At 45.2% G+C, this 21086-nt stretch overlaps 1 protein-coding gene across 3 annotated transcripts in view; it reads right to left on the bottom strand.

Moving 5' to 3' along the window:
• LOC147884568 (uncharacterized) overlaps positions 1 to 20858 on the bottom strand; it is a 128428-nt gene extending 107570 nt beyond the window's left edge. For all 3 annotated transcript variants that reach the window (XR_015543549.1, XM_087397388.1, XM_087397390.1), the window contains exons 1-2: positions 20529 to 20858; positions 184 to 257 (exon numbers count right to left, since the gene is read on the bottom strand). Coding sequence is in view for 2 of the 3 variants with exons in the window: in XM_087397388.1 (XP_087253514.1) it covers positions 184 to 257; positions 20529 to 20667 (213 nt within the window). In the remaining variant the exon portion in view is untranslated. The remainder of the gene's footprint in view (positions 1 to 183; positions 258 to 20528) is intronic.
• Between the last annotated feature and the right edge of the window lie 228 nt (positions 20859 to 21086).

Here is a 21086-nt window from a genome sequence, read left to right as displayed (position 1 = left end):
TTGAAAAAAGTTCCAAATGCATACCCAATAAATTATTACAGGCCAGATAAACTTCAAAACATACCTATAAATTATAGTGCTCCAAGGGAAGTTTAGTAGCTTCATCATTAATAACGTACATGGCGCCAAATATATATAAGCAAAACATCTAAGAAATTTTGATATAGAAGGGCATATGCTCACATAGATCTGAAGAGTTTCACCCCTGGAAGTGTCTACAATGAGCTCGCTTGATGTTACAGGGTGCAGATATAATCCTGCAAACAAAAAAGAAATTGAACTTGAAAGATGCCAGTAAAAGATGGATGTCAAACTACCTACTACAAGAAGTCGCCAAAACCAGCAGCCCTATGCAAACAATACTGCATCAAAACTGTGTATATGAGCAAAGAAAAGGGTATTACAGTAGAAAACTCAAGTATATCAAGATCACTGCAAACTAGGGCTGCTTCAGTTTGGGACACGAGGGAGTCTGCTGATACACTTTTCTATGAACGCATTCACAGCTTCAGACAGAAGCAGAGGCAAAGGCAGAAACAGAGGTAGATCATATCAGAAAAGTGGTCATCATCAACAAAATCAAAGTCAGAATCAGCATCAGCATCAGCATCATCCTCAAAAATCAGCAAAGAGGAAATCATTCCAATCAAGGAAGATTCCAAGGACGAGGGAATGCATCCACCAATGTGTCAAACATTCAGTGCAACTACTGTCACAAGTTCGGATACTATGAAAGAGATTGCCGCAAGAAGTAGTACGACCAAGGCGGTCAATCCAGCAGTAATCGAGGGAATTCTCGAGGAAGAGGAAATCATCGTGGTGGACATTCTAGTCACAGTCATTTTGCAAATGAACATGGAAAAGTAAAAAAACTGGATTATTCACGTTTGGTAGTGTGGAGATTTACCAGATAGCTCTACGCTGAACTTCTGTAACAGATTTTCTCTGATGAATAAAGACCTTCGGGGGGGTCCAGCCCGACGATTTGGATGCCGATCAAATGTTTTGTGGGAATCCTGTGCCAGTTACTCCCTTGATAGGGAAGCTCCGTCTTCATGTTCAGAGTTATGTGGATCAGGAAGACTTCTTCATTTCTCCACTGAAACATTATGATGTAGTTTTGGGAATGCCTTGGTTTCACCGCAAGGCAGTGAAGTTGGCTCTTCCTGAAAGAGTGCTGGAGTTTGTGCATAGGGGGAAAAATCAGCGTTTAATTGCCAGGAATAAAGGGGATACTATCCCCATTGTATCTGATGTTTCATGCGGTAAAGCAATAAAGTCTGCAATTTCTGCGTACATGGTTTTTGTAAAAGAAAAAGAGAATGATATGCATGCTGAAATGAATGATGCAGACAAAGATAAGTTTCAGTTTCTTGTAAACTTTAAAGATTGCTTTTCTGATGTTTTGCCAGGGGAGTTACCCCCAGAGAGACCAGAAGATCATCAGATGGAGCTAATGCCTGGTAGTGAGCCACCAAACAAACCCCCTTATAGAGTCAGTGCGACTCAGAAAGAGGAGATTATGGCTCAGGTACAGGACTTGCTGTCCAAAGGGTTGATTCAGCCCAGCTCGTCTCCTTTTTGTTCCCCTGTACTATTAGTACAGAAGAAAGATGGTTCATTCCGTATGTGCGTCGATTATCGCGCACTGAACAAAATGACCATCAAGAATAGATTCCCTATTCCGCGCATTGATGACGTCCTGATCAGTTAAATGGAGCTTCAGTTTTCAGCAGGATAGACTTAAAGAGTGGCTACCACCAAGTGAGGATACAGCCTCAGGATGTGCACAAGACAGCATTCCGCACTACATTCGGGTTGTATGAATACTTAGTGATGCCTTTTGGGTTGACAAATGCTCCAGCCACATTCAATAGAATGATGGATCGTATCTTCCGAAAGTACAGGCATTTTACGGGTACTTTCTTTGATGATATCTTAGTTTTTTCTAAGACAGAAGAAGAGCACAGAGAACATCTTGCTATAGTGTTTCAAGAGCTGAGAAATCATCAGCTCTATGCAAACAGCAAGAAAAGTGAGTTCTTCTTGGAAGAAATCCACTATCTGGGGCATATAATATCCAAGAATGGGATACAAATGGATCCAGCAAAGATCCGTGCCATTCAGGAATGGCCAGAGCTGAAAACTGTGCATGAAGTTCGAAGCTTCTTAGGCCTGTGTTCTTACTACAGAAGGTTTATCAGACATTTTGCTGATATCGCAGCTCCATTACATAACCTTACTAAGAAAAATGCAGCCTTCACATGGGGATTATCACAGAAAGAAAAATGCAGCCTTCACATGGGGATTATCACAGAAGAAAGCATTCAATACACTCAAGGAGAAGTTGACTACAGAGCCTATTCTGGTAGTCCCGGATCTTTATCAGTCTTTTGATGTTGATTGTGATGCTTGTGGAGAATGTGTTGGGGCTGCATTGCATCAGAATGGTCATGTAGTAGCCTATGAAAGCAGGCGACTTCGGGATGCGGAAAGATATTTAGGAATCTATGAGAAAGAGTTATTGGCTGTAATTCATGCCATCCATACATGGAAACACTATCTTTTGGGTGCAGATTTTACTGTCAAAACAGATCACCAAAGTCTGAGATACTTTTTGACTCAGACCAAGCTTTCCGAGAAGCATATGAAATGGGCAAACATGCTGTCAATGTATCATTTTCAGATTGTCCATACTCCAGGAATTCGGAACAGAGTGGCAGATGCCTTGTCCCGAAGACCCCAGGTCAATAATGTAACTATTGCCTATCATCAAGACCTGGAAGGTATGAGGGAGCAATATGCTCATGATTCTGATTTTGGTGAAGTTTTACAGCAAATGCAAGAGGGGCAATCCACCAATCACTATTCCCTGAAAGATGGGTATTTAATGAAAGATGATTGCCTATGCATCACCCAGGAGATGAGGAAAAAGATTTTGGGGGAATGCCATGCACCTCCCTATGCTGGACATAGAGGAATTACAGCAACAACTCTAGCACTAGAGAGGTATTTCTTTTGGCCAGGAATGCGGAAAGATATACATCAGTTTGTTACTGAATGCCTTACGTGTCAGAAAATGAAGTATGATAGACGGAAGGCACCTGGCCTACTTATGCCTCTCCCCGTGCCTCAGGCACCATGGGAAAGTATTACAATGGACTTTATTTTTGATTTGCCGAGATCAAAGTCAAGAAATGATGGGATTTGGACTATCATTGATAGATTCAGCAAGCAAGCTCATTTCATTCCGGTTCGCAAAACCATAAAGGCAGATCATATGGCTAAGCTGTTCATGGCACAAATTTTTAAACATCATGGTATGCCTAAGTCCATTGTTAGTGATCGAGATCCCAGAATGACCAGTCTATTCTGGAGAGCTTTATTTGATAACATGGGGACGAATCTGAATTTTTCTTCTTCTTTCCATCCCCAGACAGATGGTCAAAGTGAAGTAGCAAATTCTACAATTTTGGATATGCTGAAATGCTACGTGGGTGACCAAAGTTCAGACTGGGAAAAGTACCTACCGTTAGTAGAGTTTGCTTACAATAATACAGTACATAGCTCTACAAGGAAAGCCCCTTTTGAAGTCATATATGGGAAGGTGATTTTGCCACCTATATTGAGGACCAAAGATGAAATATTTGCAGCTGATCAGTTTGTGAGAGACCTCCAGACAGCTTACAGCCAAGTCCGGACAGCAATTGAAAGGTCTCAAGAGAAACATAAAAGAGCTGCAGATAAGCACAGGAGACAATTAGATCTCAAGGAAGGGGATTGGGTACTTTTGAGGTTTGAAAAAGCTAGGCTCCGCAAGTTTAAAGGCAAACAGAAAGTGTATGCAAAGTTATCTCCCAGATACTATGGCCCTTTCAGGGTTACAGAAAGAATAAATGAGGTTGCATACAGATTAGCATTGCCAGAGCATTGGAGGATTCACAATGCATTCCATGTGAGTCTTCTAAAGAAATTTCAGGGACCAGAGCCTACAGAACCAGTATCAGAAGATCCACCAGAAGTGGATGAGCTCGAGGAAGTCCTTCAGCCAGAGCAAATTGTGTACCATACTGTACGTAAAGGCCCTCAGGGTAAGGAGTTTTACAGGTATCTTGTAAAATTCAAGAATTATACGGCATTAGATGCCAAGTGGATGGACGAAGATATGTTATCCGATTATCCACAGCTTTTGGATGTTTACAAGGAAGCTTTTCAGTTGAGGTCAACTGAATAGAAGCCGAGGGGATGTCACCACAATGTAAATATCCTAAGTCAAAGTACAGTTGACCATTTATTTGATCATAATTAAAGAGTTTTATATGTGTTAATTATGGTCAAAGAGTTATTTTAATGGTCAAAGGATTGACTACGGTCAAAAATACTTGACTCTAGTCAAGTAAACCTGACTGCGGTCAAAGAGTGTTGACTTCGGTCAACAAGACTTGGCATGCGCCAAGAGGGTTAACCAAGATGTGCCAACTTCGGTTGGAGAGACTTGGCTACAATTAAGGCGCCTTGACCTTTGGTCAACGCTCTTTAATTATAATCAAGAGTGTTGACTCCGGTCAACCAAAAAATATATATTTATTTATTTGTATATATATTTGTTCAGATGTGCACATGTGTTCAGTGGGGACGCCCACCGTGACTAGGATTAGTCCACAATGTGTTATTTGCATGCAAAGTGCTAACAATTAATGGGTACCATGGTGGTGCGCTTTAATTAATTGTTGCAGGTACTAGGAAGGATTATTTTTTTCCTAAGCGTAAAGGGAGCCTGACAAGCATCTAGGAGGCGGTTCGTGTGACCGAGAGCTTTGAAGACTCCAGAATGGCCCTTAGTGGCATGTAATAGGATTTAGTCTAGATTTTAGACAAGTGGCATGTTACCAATTTGAATGGAACTTGAAGCTCTTGTAAAAAAACTGGATTATTCACGTTTGGTAGTGTGGAGATTTACCAGATAGCTCTACGCTCTGAACTTCTGTAACAGATTTTCTCTGATGAATAAAGACCTTCGGGGGGGTCCAGCCCGACGATTTGTCCTGGGCCCTAGTGCATCTACAGAGAGAGGGAGTGAGGGAGAGCTTATGAGAGTATAATTACTGTCTTTTATGAGCAGTAATTGCTGTCTTTCACGAGCGAGTCGGTTGTACATACCATGCCCTGGGTGCCTGCTTCAGACCATAAAGGGCTTTTCTAAGCTGGCATACCTTGTTTTCAGAATTAACAACCTCAAAACCAGCAGGTTGTGTGACATAGACTTCTTCCTGCAGATCCCCATAAAGTAAAGCAGTCTTGATGTCAAGTTGGTGCACTTGCCAATGATGATTGACTGCAATGGCAATGACACATCTAATGGTAGTAATCCTTGATGTGGGAGCAAAGGTCTCCTCAAAGTCAATGCCTTGTTGTTGGGCATACCCTTTTGCAACAAGACGGGCTTTGTATCGATCTATACTGCCATCAGATTTCCTTTTTAATTTGTAGACCCACCGAGTACCAATGGCATGCTTGCCAGGAGGGAGATCTACTAATTCCCATGTGTCATTTTTAGCAATGGATTGTAACTCAGCTCTCATTGCATCCATCCACTCTTTGCTGTCAAAAGCATCTTTATGGCACAAAGGCTCTTCATTGCAAGCTGTAGCAAGGAGTGCAAACTCAAGAAAGTGACCATGCATCTGTCTATTCCCTGATCTTGTCCGGGCAACAAAAGGCTAATCTCGTTTGCTGTCCCTCAATGTATCAAGAAGCCATCTTGCAGGCCCTTCAACAAGCAATGATCAGCCAATACCCCATGCTGATTTGCAGGTTGAGGCTCATGTTGCTGGTCAAAGTCTTCCTCTGATGAAGGCAGAGGTAACCAAGAGTCAAATGTCACGATCTGTGACGCATTCCTTTCTCAATATCTAGACTTATGGATGGTTTGATGAATGGACACTTGTGGAAGGGTATGCCCTTTCGACGGGACACTTCCTATGAGGCACAACCCTTCACAAGAGACATTCTATTGAAGAGACACTCCTATTATAATGTACCCTCTCATCAAGGGTCACACCCTTCACAAGGGGTACGCACCTCTTCATGCACATACACTTTGGAGTACACACCTTTTCATGTGTGACTCTTCACTCTCTATATAAGAGAGGCCCAATTGTATGGATGACACACTACAGCTACACTACAGACACTCAAGCAATACAATTATTCCTTGTTCTCTGCTATTTCAGTCTCCTTTCTGTTCCTTAGCACATTTCTAAATATAGTAAATCTAGGATTTCTTACAGTGGTATCAGAGCAAATTTCGCTCCTGCCTGTAGGAAACTCCCCCCACCTTCTAGCGCCTATCTTATATATCTCTTTCCGCTAGAAGGATATCCGTGCACATTATGCATGGAAGAGATGGAGAGAATGAGCGTAAAAATTTTTAGCGCCATCCCTGCCTAAAGTCATCATTGGCCTCTCCATCTCCCACACATCACGAGTTGATGTGAATGGACACGACAAAAATCGTGTCTTTTCATGTGCTTGGGCTGTCCCAAAACTAAGGGAGGCACCTTTTCCACCATCGGACACACCTTTTGATGAAGAGTTTTGACTCCTCACCCAAGGGACATACCCCATCATGGAAAAAAGGACACACCTCTTCATGTGGGGACACCCCTTTTGAAAACAGGGTCACACCCCTTCATGAAAAGGTGCACCTATTCCAAGGGTCACACCCCTTCGAATAGGCACACCTTTTGGCACCAAGCACCTTAAAAAAGGGTACCTAGAGGGGCTAAAAAGGAAAACCCAGCCCCATACCTTAGGTCTTACTCTAGACTACCCACGGGTTAATTAAACCCACACATTAATTTTTGGCAACCACCCAACCTAGGCAGCCACAAACGAAAAAGGGACGATCCTTTTTGACGCCCGTACGGATTTCTGTTACGTAGGCTCGCCTCCCTTGACCGTACGGATTCTGGTCACGCAGGATCCGCCATGTCTCCACGCCATATGCAGCCCCCCCCCCGGGCGGTTTGCTGCCCTGGTTTCCTGCCAGCCCTGCTGCGCTAGATCAGCGCCAGAATCCCTGCCCAGGCTGCCGCGAATCAGCCCTTGGTAGCCAGCAGCCTGTTTCGCCATACGCAGCCTGCCCCCCCTTTTTTTCGCCACCTTACCTGCCTTTTGGCCAGCAGCGGTTCAGCCCTCTATCGCGATGCAGACAACCAGAAAGCCACCCTGTTGCTGCCTTCCAATCCTGACCAGCCAGGCCGACTGCTCCTCGCACCCCACAGGCACTTGTTCTCTGAAAGGGTCAACCAAGTTCTAGAAGAAATGCTTCGACATTATATTCAGTCACACCTAGCAGCTTGCTGATCAACTAGTTCAAGAATGCAAGACATTCTACTCCAAGTCAGGGATCATATGTGAAAAGCGCAAGAGCAGTATCAACGCTCTGCCAACAAACATAGACGTCACCTCGAATTTGACACTGGTGACATGGTGCTATTATTTGTAGCCCCATAGCTTTGCAAGAGCTCTATAATTGAGATGACCCATTCTCTCATGCTAAAGATGAGTTTCAACAAGCTGTGAATTTGAAATAGCAAATGCTTCAATACAAAATGCAGCTGAGTGATGATCAAGGTGATAAAGCCCCTTTTGCAATGTGCCAGTGAGAACTATGACATTGTCATCACGAAGATCATAAACTAGGCATCTGTAGCCATCAAAAATCACTCTGAAACCTGAACTCGCAATTGCTGAAATTGAAATTAAGTTGACTTCAATTCCAGGCACAAAAAGAACATTTGTCAAATTAACGGGATGGCTTGAAATGGATGTGAGCTGCACATCTCCAATTCCTTTTACAGCATATGAAGCATTGTTAGCACACGTGACAGTTCCCCCTCGAGGTGCATCAGCTAAAGAATGAAACAACTGTCTACAAGATGTGACGTGCTTGGAAGCACCACTATCAAAATACCAAGACTGAGCATCATTAGCAGTAATGAGTGCATCAGTTTTGGAGGGACCAAATGAGCAATGGACAGCCCATGCCCAATCATCCTGGAGAGCATGTGCATGTGAAGCATCTGCTGGCTCATGGGATTCAATAGCATGTGAGGCATTAACTTTCAATCCTGCTTTCTTTTTCTCCGAAGCAATGCGCTTTCTACATTCTGAAATGTCATGTCCAAGCTTGCGACAATAGTTGCATCTTTTCTTCTTTGACTTATCTGCTGTATTTTTAGATGCATGGGACGAATTGCAGCTGCTATGCACAGATTTAGGCTTGGAAGCCTTGCCTCTTCCTGTCTACTATGAAGCAAATGCATGATTAGGAATAATGGCTTGTCTATCAGCACGACTTTGCTCTTCCTGCAAAAGCAAAGTAACTAGCTGATCAAAAGAATAGTGGTCTGGATTACCCATGGCCACTAATCGAAGGGTTGTAGCAAACCCTTGATATGTATCTGGCAGTCCATTCAGTGTGGTACTGACAAGCTGTGAATTTGGCACCACCTCATCAATGTTGGCAAGTTGTTCCATGAGGTCCTTGACCTTTGTCACATATGCATCCATAGAATCACCTTCATTCATACTGACTTCCTGTAATTGCCTTCTCAAATATGCAACACGTGCCTCATTGCGAATCTGATAAAGAGAAGCCAATTTGCATCCATTGCTGTTCTGCAAGATCGGATGTGTGGAATAATGATTCTCTTGCATGATAAAGCAATGCATGAATGTGCATTTGCATCTCTTGCATCCCATCTTGACTCTTCCTGAGTTGGAAGAGCAGCAGCAGGAGTGTTAGAAGATGAGGCATCAGGAGGAGTACCCCCTGCAAAGGGATCAGCAGTAGAGGCAACCACTGTAGCATTGGTTGGCCTCAGATCAACCCCAGAAACAATATTCCACAAATGCTTTGCAACAAGAATATGTTTCATGAGATAAGACCACATCGGATAGTTGGTGCCATCCATCTTCACGAAGAACGCCAAATAGATCTTGATTGTTCCCAGCCATAGCAAATGTGATACCCTGAAAGAGACCTGAAAACCCAAAAGCCTCAAGGCTATCACTGCAAAGAGCTGGCAGTCCAAAAATGACAGCAAATATCTGCAAATTTCCAACCCAAATCAAAGGGCAAATGCAGATGTGACCCAAATGTGACTGTGGCAAGCAATGTTCACTGCAAAAACAGCAAATCTGGCAAAAGCCCCAAATTTAATGAGGGCAAATAGGCCAAAAAGAGGGCAAATACAGAAAAGCCCCAAATTTTGCTGAAATTTTTGCAAATGTGACCCAATGTATAATAATCTGACTCAATGTCTTGCAGAAAAGACTCGATGTCTGAAAATCTGACTCAATGTCCTGCAAATGTGACTCAATGTTCTCCAATCTGACCCAATGTATTGCAATCAAACGAGAAATTGCAGACCGAATCCCAAAAAAAATAGCCTCAAGGCTTGCAACTGTAAAATTAGGACTTGCCGTCCACAAATTGACTGAAAATTTGCACCTGTCCCAAAATATAGACCTCAAGATGTAGGCTTTCCAAACTGTTGAAATGGCTTGAAATGATTTTAAACAGTAGAAGGAAGATAAGGATAACAAAAATCCTCAAAAGCCCCAAATTTTGATAATGTCCTATAAGGTACAAGCTGTACGGACAAAGCATGTATGGTGCAAGTACAACGTGCTGAGCAGGTACAGTGCATGTACAAAGTACAACGCAAGTACGGATTACATTGTACGGAACAAGTACGTGCAATGTACGAATTCAAGTACTTGATTGTAGGGGTGCATGTATGTTGTACGGATGCAAGTACGAAGGAAGTACAAAACAAGTACGACACAGCACGAAGTAGGCACGGTACACTGTACAGAACGTACGACTTAGACCTAGGACTAAGTGTCCTATGTGGCCTGAAAGGCACTAACACTATAAGTGCCTATATTTATGCCTACAAGGCACATACCATGGCCTATAGGGCATCACTAGAACCACTAGAAGATGGCCTACAGAATGTCATCCTGTTCATCGGTTCTCTCCTCTCTAGTCTCCTTGCATGAGGTGTTCAACAAGAGGACATTCAAAAAGGAGCAAATTTCCACAGCCTGAATGCTTCTTTTCAGCCAATCAATTTGATAACATTTCTGGAGAAGTCCAGCTTTCGATTGTCAATTTTCCAACCTGTTTCGTCATTTATTAGAGTGCAAGCAAGCACCTGAGTAACAATCCAACGACACTTGGCTTGCTGTAATTTCAGGCAACGAAGGTTAGATCCATGCAGGTTCCAGACCATACTAACAAGTTCTGACAGGCTAGATTGCTTTCTACCCCTCAAAAGTGACAATTTACAGCAGCACTTGCTGGATTGTCTGAGTTTTCTAGTTTTGATGCAAGAAAGATGTAGGCCAGCCTCTGGTGGTTCTAGTGATGCCCTACAAGCCATGGTATGTGCCTTGTAGGCATAAATAAAGACACTTATAGTGTTAGTGTCTTTTAGGCCACATAGGACACTTAGTCCTATGTGACACCTGGGACACTTAGTCCTAGGTCTACCTTGTACTCATTTGTTTTTGGTTTATCCAAGATTTGACGTGACGGCTAACTCATCGCTTCTTTAGCTACCTGCACTCTCTCTCCTCTATCCGATCCTACAGTGGTATCAGAGCCACGTTTAGATTCGTCACCTGCACCAGCTCCTTCATCCGTACAGTCATACAGCTCCGTACCTGTTTCCGACTGCACTACGTACGTCCCTTGTACATGCGCCGTACAACTGTACGGTTCTGTACTGCTCCGCTTCGTGCTTCTCCGTCCGTACAGCCGTTGTACTCACTCGCAATACCTGCTATAGCCGTACGCTCTTCTCCGTGCCAGTGATTCCTTACACCTGATGTAAGTACATCGTAACTACGCTGTATACCATACACTGGATCTGCTTCATACAACCGTACACAGCAGCTGTCCGTACAACATACATGTTCCGTACGTCACCGTACAGTGTTCCATACTGCAATACATGCTTCCGTACAGGCATCGTACCTTTTTTTGTACTGTACTTCCATACATTCACTATACAGTGCTCCGTACAACGTGTCAGAATCTGTACTAGCTAGCATTGGCTGTGACTACGGACATTGGCAGTTCTTGGGGCTTCCAATCCTTTCCACCTTTGGTTGCAATTTCTTGCAATACATTGGGGCTTTGGAGTTTGGTCTACAATCTCTTGTTTGTTTGCACTACATTGGGTCAGATTGCAGGACATTGAGTCACTTTTGCAAGACATTGAGTCAGATTTGCATACATTGGGTCACATTTGCAAAAATTTCAGCAAAACTTGGGGCTTTTCTGCATTTGCCCTCTTTTTGGCCTATTTGCCCTCAATAAATTTGGGGCTTTTGCCAGATTTGCTATTTTTGCAGTGAACATTGCCTGCCACAGTCACATTTGGGTCACATCTGCATTTGCCCTTTGATTTGGGTCGAAAATTTGCAGATATTTGCTGTCATTTTTTGGACAGCCAGCTTTTTGCAGTGATAGCCTTGAGGCTTTTGGGTTTTCAGGTCTCTTTCAGGGTATCACATTTGCTATGGCTGGGAACAATCAAGATTTATTTGGAGTTCTTCGTGAAGATGATAAGTTGGATGGCACCAACTATCCGATATGGTCTTATCTCATGAAACATATTCTTGTTGCAATGCATTTATGGAATATTGTTTTTGGGGCTGATCTGAGGCCAACCAATGCTACAGTGGTTGCCTCTACAGCTGGTCCTTCTGCAGGGGGTACTCCTCCTGATGCCTCTTCCTCTAGCACTCCTACTGCTGCTCTTCCAACTCAAGAACAGTCAAGATGGGATGCAAGAGATGCAAATGCACATTCATGCATTGCTTTATCATGCAAGAGAATCATTATTCCACACATCCGGTCTTGCAGGACAATAAAGGATGCTTGCGATAAATTAGCTTCTCTCTATCAGATTCGCAATGAAGCTCGTGTTGCATATTACAGGAAGTCGGTATGAATGAAGATCAGTCTATGGATGCATACCTGACAAAGGTCAAAGACCTCATGGAACAGCTTGCCAACATTGATGAGGTGGTGGCAAATTCACAGCTTGTCAATACCACATTGAATGGACTGCCAGATACATATCAAGGGTTTACTACAACCCTTCGATTAGTGGCCATTGGTAATCCAAACCACTATTCTTTTGATCAGCTAGTTACTTTGCTTTTGCAGGAAGAGCAAAGTAGAGCTAATAGACAAGCCATTATTCCTGATCATGCATTTACTTACAGCAGACAGGAAGAGGCAAGGCTTCCAAGCCTATGGGCAAGCCAAAATCTGCGCATAGCAGCTGCAATTCCTCCCATGCATCTAAAAATACAACAGATAAGTCAAAGAAGAAAAAAAGCAACTATTATCGCAAGCCTGGACATGACATTTCAGAATGCAGGAAGCGCATTGCTTCGAAGAAAAAGAAAGCTGGATTGACAGTTAATGCCTCACATGCTATTGAATCCCATGAGCCAAAAGATGCTTCACATGCACATGCTCTTCAGGATGATTGGGCATGGGCTGTCCATTGCTCATTTGATCCCTCCAAAGCTGATGCATTCTTTACTGCTAATGATGCTCAACCCTGGTACTTTGATAGTGGTGCTTCCAAGCATGTCACATCTTGCACACAGTTGTTTCATTCTTTAGCTGATGCACCTCAAGGGGGGATTGTTACATGTGCTAATAATGCTTCATATGCTGTAAAAGGAGTTGGAGATGTGCAGCTCACATCCATTTCAAGCCATCCTGTCACTCTAACAAATGTTCTTTTTGTCCCTGGAATTGAACTCAACTTGATTTCAATTTCAGCCATTGCTACTTCAGGTTTCAGAGTGATTTTTGATGGCTACAGATGCCTAGTTTATGATCTTCGTAATGACAATGCCATAGTTCTCACTCGCACTTTACAAAAAGGACTTTATCACCTTGATCATCATTCAGCTGCACTTTCGATTGAAGCATTGGCTATTTCAGATTCACAGCTTGCTGAAACTCATCTTTGGCATGAGAGAATGGGCCATCTCAATTATAGAGCTCTTGCAAAGCTACATTCACAGCAGATGGCAAATGATGTACCTCAGACTCACACAGTTTCCAAACATGTGTGTGAGGGTTGTCTTTTGGGTAAGATGCATCGATTTCCTTTTCAAAAGAATTGTCCAAAACTCTCACAAAGGAAATTGCAGCTAGTACACAGTGATGTATGTGGCCCAATGAGGACAAATGCCATTGGGGGGTATAAGTATTTGATGACTCTTGATTTCACAAGATATTGCTGGGTATATCCTTTAAAAGCCAAATCTGAAGTTTTCTTATGCTTTGAGAGATGGCTGAATATGGTTGAGAATGAATCAGGATGCAAGCTTGTCACCCTCAACACAGATAGGGGGGGAGAGTATATGTCAAAGGAGTTTGATGCATTTCTGTCTTCATGGGGCATTATTCACTCATGCACTACTCCTTACACTCCTCAGCAAAATCCTGTTTCTGAAAGGAAAAACAGGTCCACAATGGAGATGGCCACATGCATGCTAAAGGCCAAGTCTTTGCCCAATAAATTTTGGCTTGATGCAGTAATGTGTGCCAACTATGTGCTGAATAGATCACCTACACGGGCATTGAAGACTGTTACACCTTATGAAGCATGGAAAGGCAGGAAGCCTTCACTTTCACACATGAGAGTTTTTGGGTCTCTTGCATATGTTCATGTACCATCTCAGCTGAGACATAAGCTTGATGACAAGGCAATCAAATGCATATTTATTGGTTACAGCCAAGAGAGCAGAGGGTATCGGTTATATCAACCAAATACTGGGAAGATTATTGTCAGTAGAGATGTAATCTTTGCTGAACATTCAGCTTCTCCTCTTGTGGATTGCAAAGCAAAGCCAGATGTTGACATGTTTGATGCCTTTGAATCTTGGTTACCTCTGCCATCATCAGAAGAGGATTTTGACCAGCAACATGAAGCAATAATCAGCCACAATCTCATGCTGATTTGCAGGTTTCTCTTCCGGCACAAAATGATCACACTATTCATGATGCAGTCATTTAAGAAAGAGCTGTCAATAGACAGCAAAGGCAAGTTCCCAGATGGTTTCTTGATACATTGAGGGACAGCAAACAAGATCAACCTTTTGCTGCCCGGACAAGATCAGGGAAGAGACAGCATGGTCACTTTCTTGAGTTTGCACTCCTTGCTACAGCTTGCAATGTAGAGCCTCTGTGCCATAAAGATGCTTTTAACAGCAAAGAGTGGATGGCTGCAATGAGAGCTGAGTTACAATCTATTGCCAAAAATGACACATGGGAATTAGTAGATCTCCCTCCCAGCAAGCATGCCATTGGAACGCAGTGGGTCTACAAATTAAAAAGGAAATCTGATGGCAGCATAGATCGATACAAAGCCCGTCTTGTTGCAAAAGGGTATGCCCAACAACAAGGCATTGACTTTGAGGAGACATTTGCTCCCACATCCAGGATTACTACCATTAGATGTGTCATTGCCATTGCAGCCCATCATCATTGGCAAGTGCACCAGCTTGACATCAAAACTGCTTTTCTTCATGGGGATCTGCAGGAAGAAGTCTATGTCACACAACCTCCTGGCTTTGAGGTTGATAATTCTGAAAATAAGGTATGCCGGCTTAGAAAAGCCCTTTACGGTTTGAAGCAGGCACCCATGGCATGGTATGCCAAAATTCATGCACACTTACTATCCCTTGGTTTTCAGAATAGTTCCACGGAACCCACTCTTTATGTCCGTGGGAGTGGATCTGATTTTTTAGTGCTGATTTTATATGTGGATGATATGCTCATCACGGGCCCAGATACTCAGCAAATTACAGCTGTCAAGGCTGATTTGCAGCAGATTTTTGACATGTCAGACATGGGACGACTCCATTATTATTTCGGCATTCAGTTTGCTCATGTTGAGGGGGGGTATCATGATGTCTCAGTCCAAGTATATTGGACAGCTCCTTGATCGTTTTCAGTTTGAGGATTGCAAGCCAATCTCTACTCAGTGGACCCTAGCTTCAAATTCTCAGCTCATGATGGGAGCCCACCGTGCGATATTGTTAGAAAATACCCAACAGAGGGTACACGCAGCGGAAGACTTATAGTAATGCCCAGGAGCTCACACATTGTGCGGTGTGGGTGTGGAATCACAAACTTCTTTGCTTGTGTGCATACAATAGGTGTGCAGACTCATCAATAGACAATGAACCAACCAGATAGAGAAACCACCAAAATATATATTTCCGTCCACAACTATGGACACAATACAAAAGAGACAGATCCAGAGTCCCACCAATGATGTGGTCCTCTGATCTTACCACAAGGTCCTTCTCCTATCTGCTGGCTATCTCTAGACTCGAGCCCGCGTGCTCCACCTCGAGCGTAAGTAGACTTTCCGTCTAGAATGATCCTCTCCACCTTGCTGTCTGGAAACCAGCCTAGGTGGGCAGCCTCCTGCAAGCTAGGTCTGCAGCACAAGGTACTTCTTTCTCCTCCTGACTATAGGCCCAAAGATAGCCCTGCTGCTGCTCCTTCTGCTGGTGGATTGGCTGCTCCAGATGATATAGTGATCTCAGCACCTTGCTGCCCTAGATGACAGCCAAGGTCCCAGCCCTTTCTTGGCTAAGTCTGCAGCCCTTCAAGCACCTCTCTATCCTCCTGAATGTAGGTCCAGAGGGTGGCTGCCTGCTGCTCCTTTCTGCCCTGGATCTGCTGGAAGCTGGATGTGAAATGAGGCCACAAGCCTCTCCTTTTATAGGGCTCAAGGCCCCCTTGAACCGACCGACCAGCCAGCCCTAAATGGGCCGACTGGCTGGTCTGTAGCAGCCCTAACCAACCGACCAGTTGGTTGGCTGGTTGGCTGCCTATCCAGCCCTATTTAGGGCCCTTTGCTGGCCCTTTGTTCCATGCAGGGTCCAGCCCCTTTGCTGCTGCTGTCCTGCCACCTGCCAGCCCTGCTTGCAGGCCATAGACCTGCCCATATACTTTAAAAGGACCCCATCATGCAAGCGCCTCTGCCAGGCCCTTCTACAGCGCTGTACAGTTCCGTACATTGCTGATGTCATCGCGCCTTCCATAGGGTCTTGCTGCAGTCCACTGAGTGCCTCATGCTAGGCCTGATCCAAGACACTGTGTCCCCGCCATCTTCTCCTGATGCAGCCTTTCATCCTTGGGATACCCCACCAACCATGAATGCTCCAGATTTGTCCCAGATCCACACATCCAGGTAATCTCTCTTTGGGCACATCTTGCCCTAGGTCTCCCTCCCCCACGCTCTCCTCATTTGGGAGCTTACAGATGGGGAGGTGACCTTTCCAACACCTCCCTCACCGACACATCCACGCCCAATGCCAACACGTCGATGAAGATGCTCCAGTAACTCCCTGGTCGTAGTCCTCTGGAACCTTTCGGTGTCGAAATCTTTTCCTGGCTTTTCATCCAGTGGCTCCTGCTCCACCAGGTCCGGTTCCGCTTCCGCACACCATCCTAGTACACAGGTCCATCTTTGGTAGCACCTCCTGGTACCACCTCCTACAGTCACGTTCATGCCTCTGAACTCGAGCAATCCAGCCGTCATGATCTTCAAGTCGTCCCCCTCATAATGAGTGAACAACCTGGAGTCTTCCAGGCACCATGCTCTTAGGGTCTGTTTCAACCCGTCCTTCCTTTGGCAAGGTTTGCAACAAAAGTACATCTCTAGATCACCTGGACTGCAAACTTTAAACGCACCTGACTGAACCTGAGTCACCCTCCTTCTCGCAAGGGCACAATCCTCCAATCGTGGAAGTCGATTCCCTAGAGCTTCTGAATCAGGGTCGGCCTTCAGCAAGGTCCCTGCCTTCAGGCTCCCACACCTGTGAGCCTCCTACTTGGGCTCTGATACCATGTTAGAAAATACCCAACAGAGGGGGTACACGCAGCGGAAGACTTATAGTAATGCCCAGGAGCTCACACAGTGTGCGGTGTGGGTGTGGAATCACAAACTTCTTTACTTATGTGCATACAATAGGTGTGCAGACTCATCAATAGACAATGAACCAACCAGATAGAGAAACCACCAAAATATATATTTCCGTCCACAACTATGGACACAATACAAAAGAGACAGATCCAGAGTCCCACCAATGATGTGGTCCTCTGATCTTACCACAAGGTCCTTCTCCTATCTGCTGGCTATCTCTAGACTCGAGCCCGCGTGCTCCACCTCGAGCGTAAGTAGACTTTCCGTCTAGAATGATCCTCTCCACCTTGCTGTCTGGAAACCAGCCTAGGTGGGCAGCCTCCTGCAAGCTAGGTCTGCAGCACAAGGTACTTCTTTCTCCTCCTAACTATAGGCCCAAAGGTAGCCCTGCTGCTGCTCCTTCTGCTGGTGGATTGGCTGCTCCAGATGATATAGTGATCTCAGCACCTTGCTGCCCTAGATGACAGCCAAGGTCCCAGCCCTTTCCTGGCTAAGTCTGCAGCCCTTCAAGCACCTCTCTATCCTCCTGAATGTAGGTCCAGAGGGTGGCTGCCTGCTGCTCCTTTCTGCCCTGGATCTGCTGGAAGCTGGATGTGAAATGAGGCCACAAGCCTCTCCTTTTATAGGGCTCAAGGCCCCCTTGAACCGACCGACCAGCCAGCCCTAAATGGGCCGACTGGCTGGTCTGTAGCAGCCCTAACCAACCGACCAGTTGGTTGGCTGGTTGGCTGCCTATCCAGCCCTATTTAGGGCCCTTTGCTGGCCCTTTGTTCCATGCAGGGTCCAGCCCCTTTGCTGCTGCTGTCCTGCCACCTGCCAGCCCTGTTTGCAGGCCATAGACCTGCCCATATACTTTGCCAAGGACCCCGTCATGCAAGCGCCTCTGCCAGGCCCTTCTACAGCGCTCCTTCTAGATGCCTTCTTTTTCTTACTACTATGGCATTCCTCTTCCTGATATTCCTCATCTACTGTACAGTTCCGTACATTGCTGATGTCATCGCACCTTCCATAGGGTCCTGCTGCAGTCCACTGAGTGCCTCATGCCAGGCCTGATCCAAGACACTGTGTCCCCGCCATCTTCCTGCACATGAGCTGCTCCTGATGCAGCCTTTCATCCTTGGGATACCCCACCAACCATGAATGCTCCAGATCTGTCCCAGATCCACACATCCAGGTAATCTCTCTTTGGGCACATCTTGCCCTAGGTCTCCCTCCCCCACGCTCTCCTCATTTGGGGGCTTACAGATGGGGAGGTGACCTTTCCAACAGATATCACTCTTTATCAGCACGCTGTTGGATGCCTTATTTATTTATGTCACACCAGACCTGACTTGCAGTGTATGCAGTATCTCAGCTCAGCAGATTCATGCACATGCCCAGTTCACAGCATTGGCAACATTTACCATGGGATCCAGGTGACTGCAGATGGAATGATGCGAATTTCCCATGATCGAACTTAACATCCTTTAGATCCAGAGTCAAAAACATCAGGCAATCACAAATTTGGAATTTGCAGTGGTGGCCTACCAAGAAAGCACTCTAAGAGAGCTTTGATATCACACCTCCCCCTCAAAGCTGCTTTTGGAGATGCCTCAAGAGATCCAAGAGGAGGAGATAGATCTCCATGTTATTTTGGTTACTGCAGCAAGGTGATCTACCAGTGAGGCTTGGAGAGAGATCCTTGGAGCAAGTCCCCAATGCCCGTCTTACAAAGGTTGCGTCATCCAAGATTGCTTGTGGAGTTGCAAGAAGGCCCAAAGGATCTGGCATGGCCTTGCTTACTTTTTGGCAAGATTTGGAGAGGAGATTTGTTTAGCACATGGGGATCCATTGCCAAGCTCACACAATCAAAACCACAGATGTTCTTTGAGAGAGCAGATGCAAACAGAGCATTCCTGATCCATAAGGGAACCTCCTGGATCATTGGTATGGATGCAGTGCCTCCTTGGCCTCATTCCCCCTCCAGAGCAAATCTCATTCCACCTCCATATTAGCGCAATCTCATAGCCTGGCAAATTTGGTGCCAGGTGTACAAAGGCCATAGAGGCCATTCAAATTTACACTGCCTGTGCATCATATGGCATGACATCACTCTCTCTCAAAGTCTGCCCTTGTGAAACAACCACCATCATGTAAAAAACTAATCTTTGGGCTGATCACCCAGCATCACCTTATACAAATAGTTCTTGAACTCAAGAGAATCAGGGCACTGTTCTTCAACTTTGGGAGCATGGACTCAAAATCGTAATCACCATGCCCCTTTTAACATTTGCAACCACATTTTAAGGGCATCAATACATAGCAAGAGTTAGCAGGAAGGTTAAAAACCAGGTCTACAAGCAACATCTTGAAGCAAAGGAATGAACTTGGAACCAATGGATGGAATAACCCTTCTTCTTATAGTTGGTTAGGACCTCAACTCATGCCACCAACATGCTGTCAAAATAATGGCGGGTCGTCCCACATACCTGGAAATCTTCAAGATGGCTGCCTTGGCCTAAATGTTGCTTTTGCATGCGGCATGCTCCAATCAAGGCCCTTGACTTTGAGGGAGAGAGTCAGCTGGGCCAGCTTGGCTACGTTGGGAGGAGATGATGTCCTCTGAACTACCAAAATTTCCTAGGATTACACCACCAATCTAGCCATAGAATTTGAACATGGTCAGAAAATAATGAGGTTCCCCTTCTAATCTTCAAAGTACTTAATGACCACCGAAGTTGTTTTTGCAAGACTTGAAGACGTGATTGGGCCAACTGCTGTTGCCATCCTAACTGTCCGATTCTTCTTTGGCAGTGGCAGCCTGCGCGTCATGGGCATCTGCAGCCCATGGCATGGCTGCCTTGCTGGCAGCTCTGCAGCCCACTGCAGCAGCAGGACATCAGTCGGCAGCATCCGCACAACAGTCACGTCCACAGCCATACAAGGCTGTAGGGCAGCCTGCAGCCAGGTGCAGGACACGTGGCAGGTCGGCAGTCTGCCATGTCAGCAGGTCAGCATTCAGCATAGTGCTTGGGTGCCATATCAGCAGGTTGGCAATCAGCAGATACAGTCGGGTCAGTCCTGCAATCACAGATTGGGACGGCCAATATCCAGCCCCATTCCTATCATTCCAGCATCTGTTGTCTCTGCAATTACACTGAAAGCCGTTCGTCACAAAGCCCCATCTTTTCCTCGTCCTGTTGTTATTTGGAAGTGAAAAGTGGCTTCTGTATGGCTCCAATGTATAGTCACTATTAAAAATTAATGCCAGACACTTCCACTAGAACACGAATTCACAAATTCTCCGAATGAAAATTCCACGAGTATTCATAAGATAGGACGTCTGCCATTGTCAGCATACCAATTCTCGCACGCCGCAACTCTTACCGAAGATGTGTGTCACAAAATTTAAAGATTCATACAGGAATTGCCCGCTTGATTTCAACACAGAGATGGATCACGAAAATAAAAAATTGAGAATGTGTGAGCACTTACGTAGCTCAGTCAGGAACAATAGCACCATGAAAACGGAAGCTATAAGCGTGATGACGCCGCCCGACAATGATCGGCTGTAGAAATCTTCATTAACCTTAGGAAAGGCATCCAGCTGTCTAATTCGATTGAGGGTCTGCATGCTGTTGTGGTGGGGGGAAGGCTGGGGTGATGAAGGAGGCTGATGCCGACAAGAGGGGGTGCGATGAGATCGAAGCTAAGGCAAAGGAGAGGAGGTTGTGAGATGGGAAGCTATATCGGAGGGCAAGAGGGAGCCCTAGAAATTGCAGCAGCAAAAACAGGGCCTCCAAGCTGAAGGGGTGGAGGAAAAGGGTGGGGGGGGGTACTTGCAGGGAAAAGAAAGAGCACGGGTAGCAAGCCAGCACGCAACGAAGGCCGCCAGACCATGGCTTTGACTAGACTTACTTTTACTTAACCTTGGTTTCTCTCTCTTCTTCAACTTCAAGTATCTAATGCTCCCCGTCGACATGGAGAAAATGTGGACACTTTCCAGTCCCACTTGGACCAATACCTTAGACGGGACGGACTTGAAGGAAAAGA

Source organism: Dipteris shenzhenensis, chromosome 26 (genome assembly GCF_047967505.1).
Source record: "Dipteris shenzhenensis isolate YYH24624 ecotype China chromosome 26, Dip_SZ_1.0, whole genome shotgun sequence".
Classification (NCBI taxonomy): domain Eukaryota; kingdom Viridiplantae; phylum Streptophyta; class Polypodiopsida; order Gleicheniales; family Dipteridaceae; genus Dipteris; species Dipteris shenzhenensis.
The sequence above is the reverse complement of the archived record's forward strand: the minus strand, read 5'-3'. Positions and strand labels throughout refer to the sequence as shown.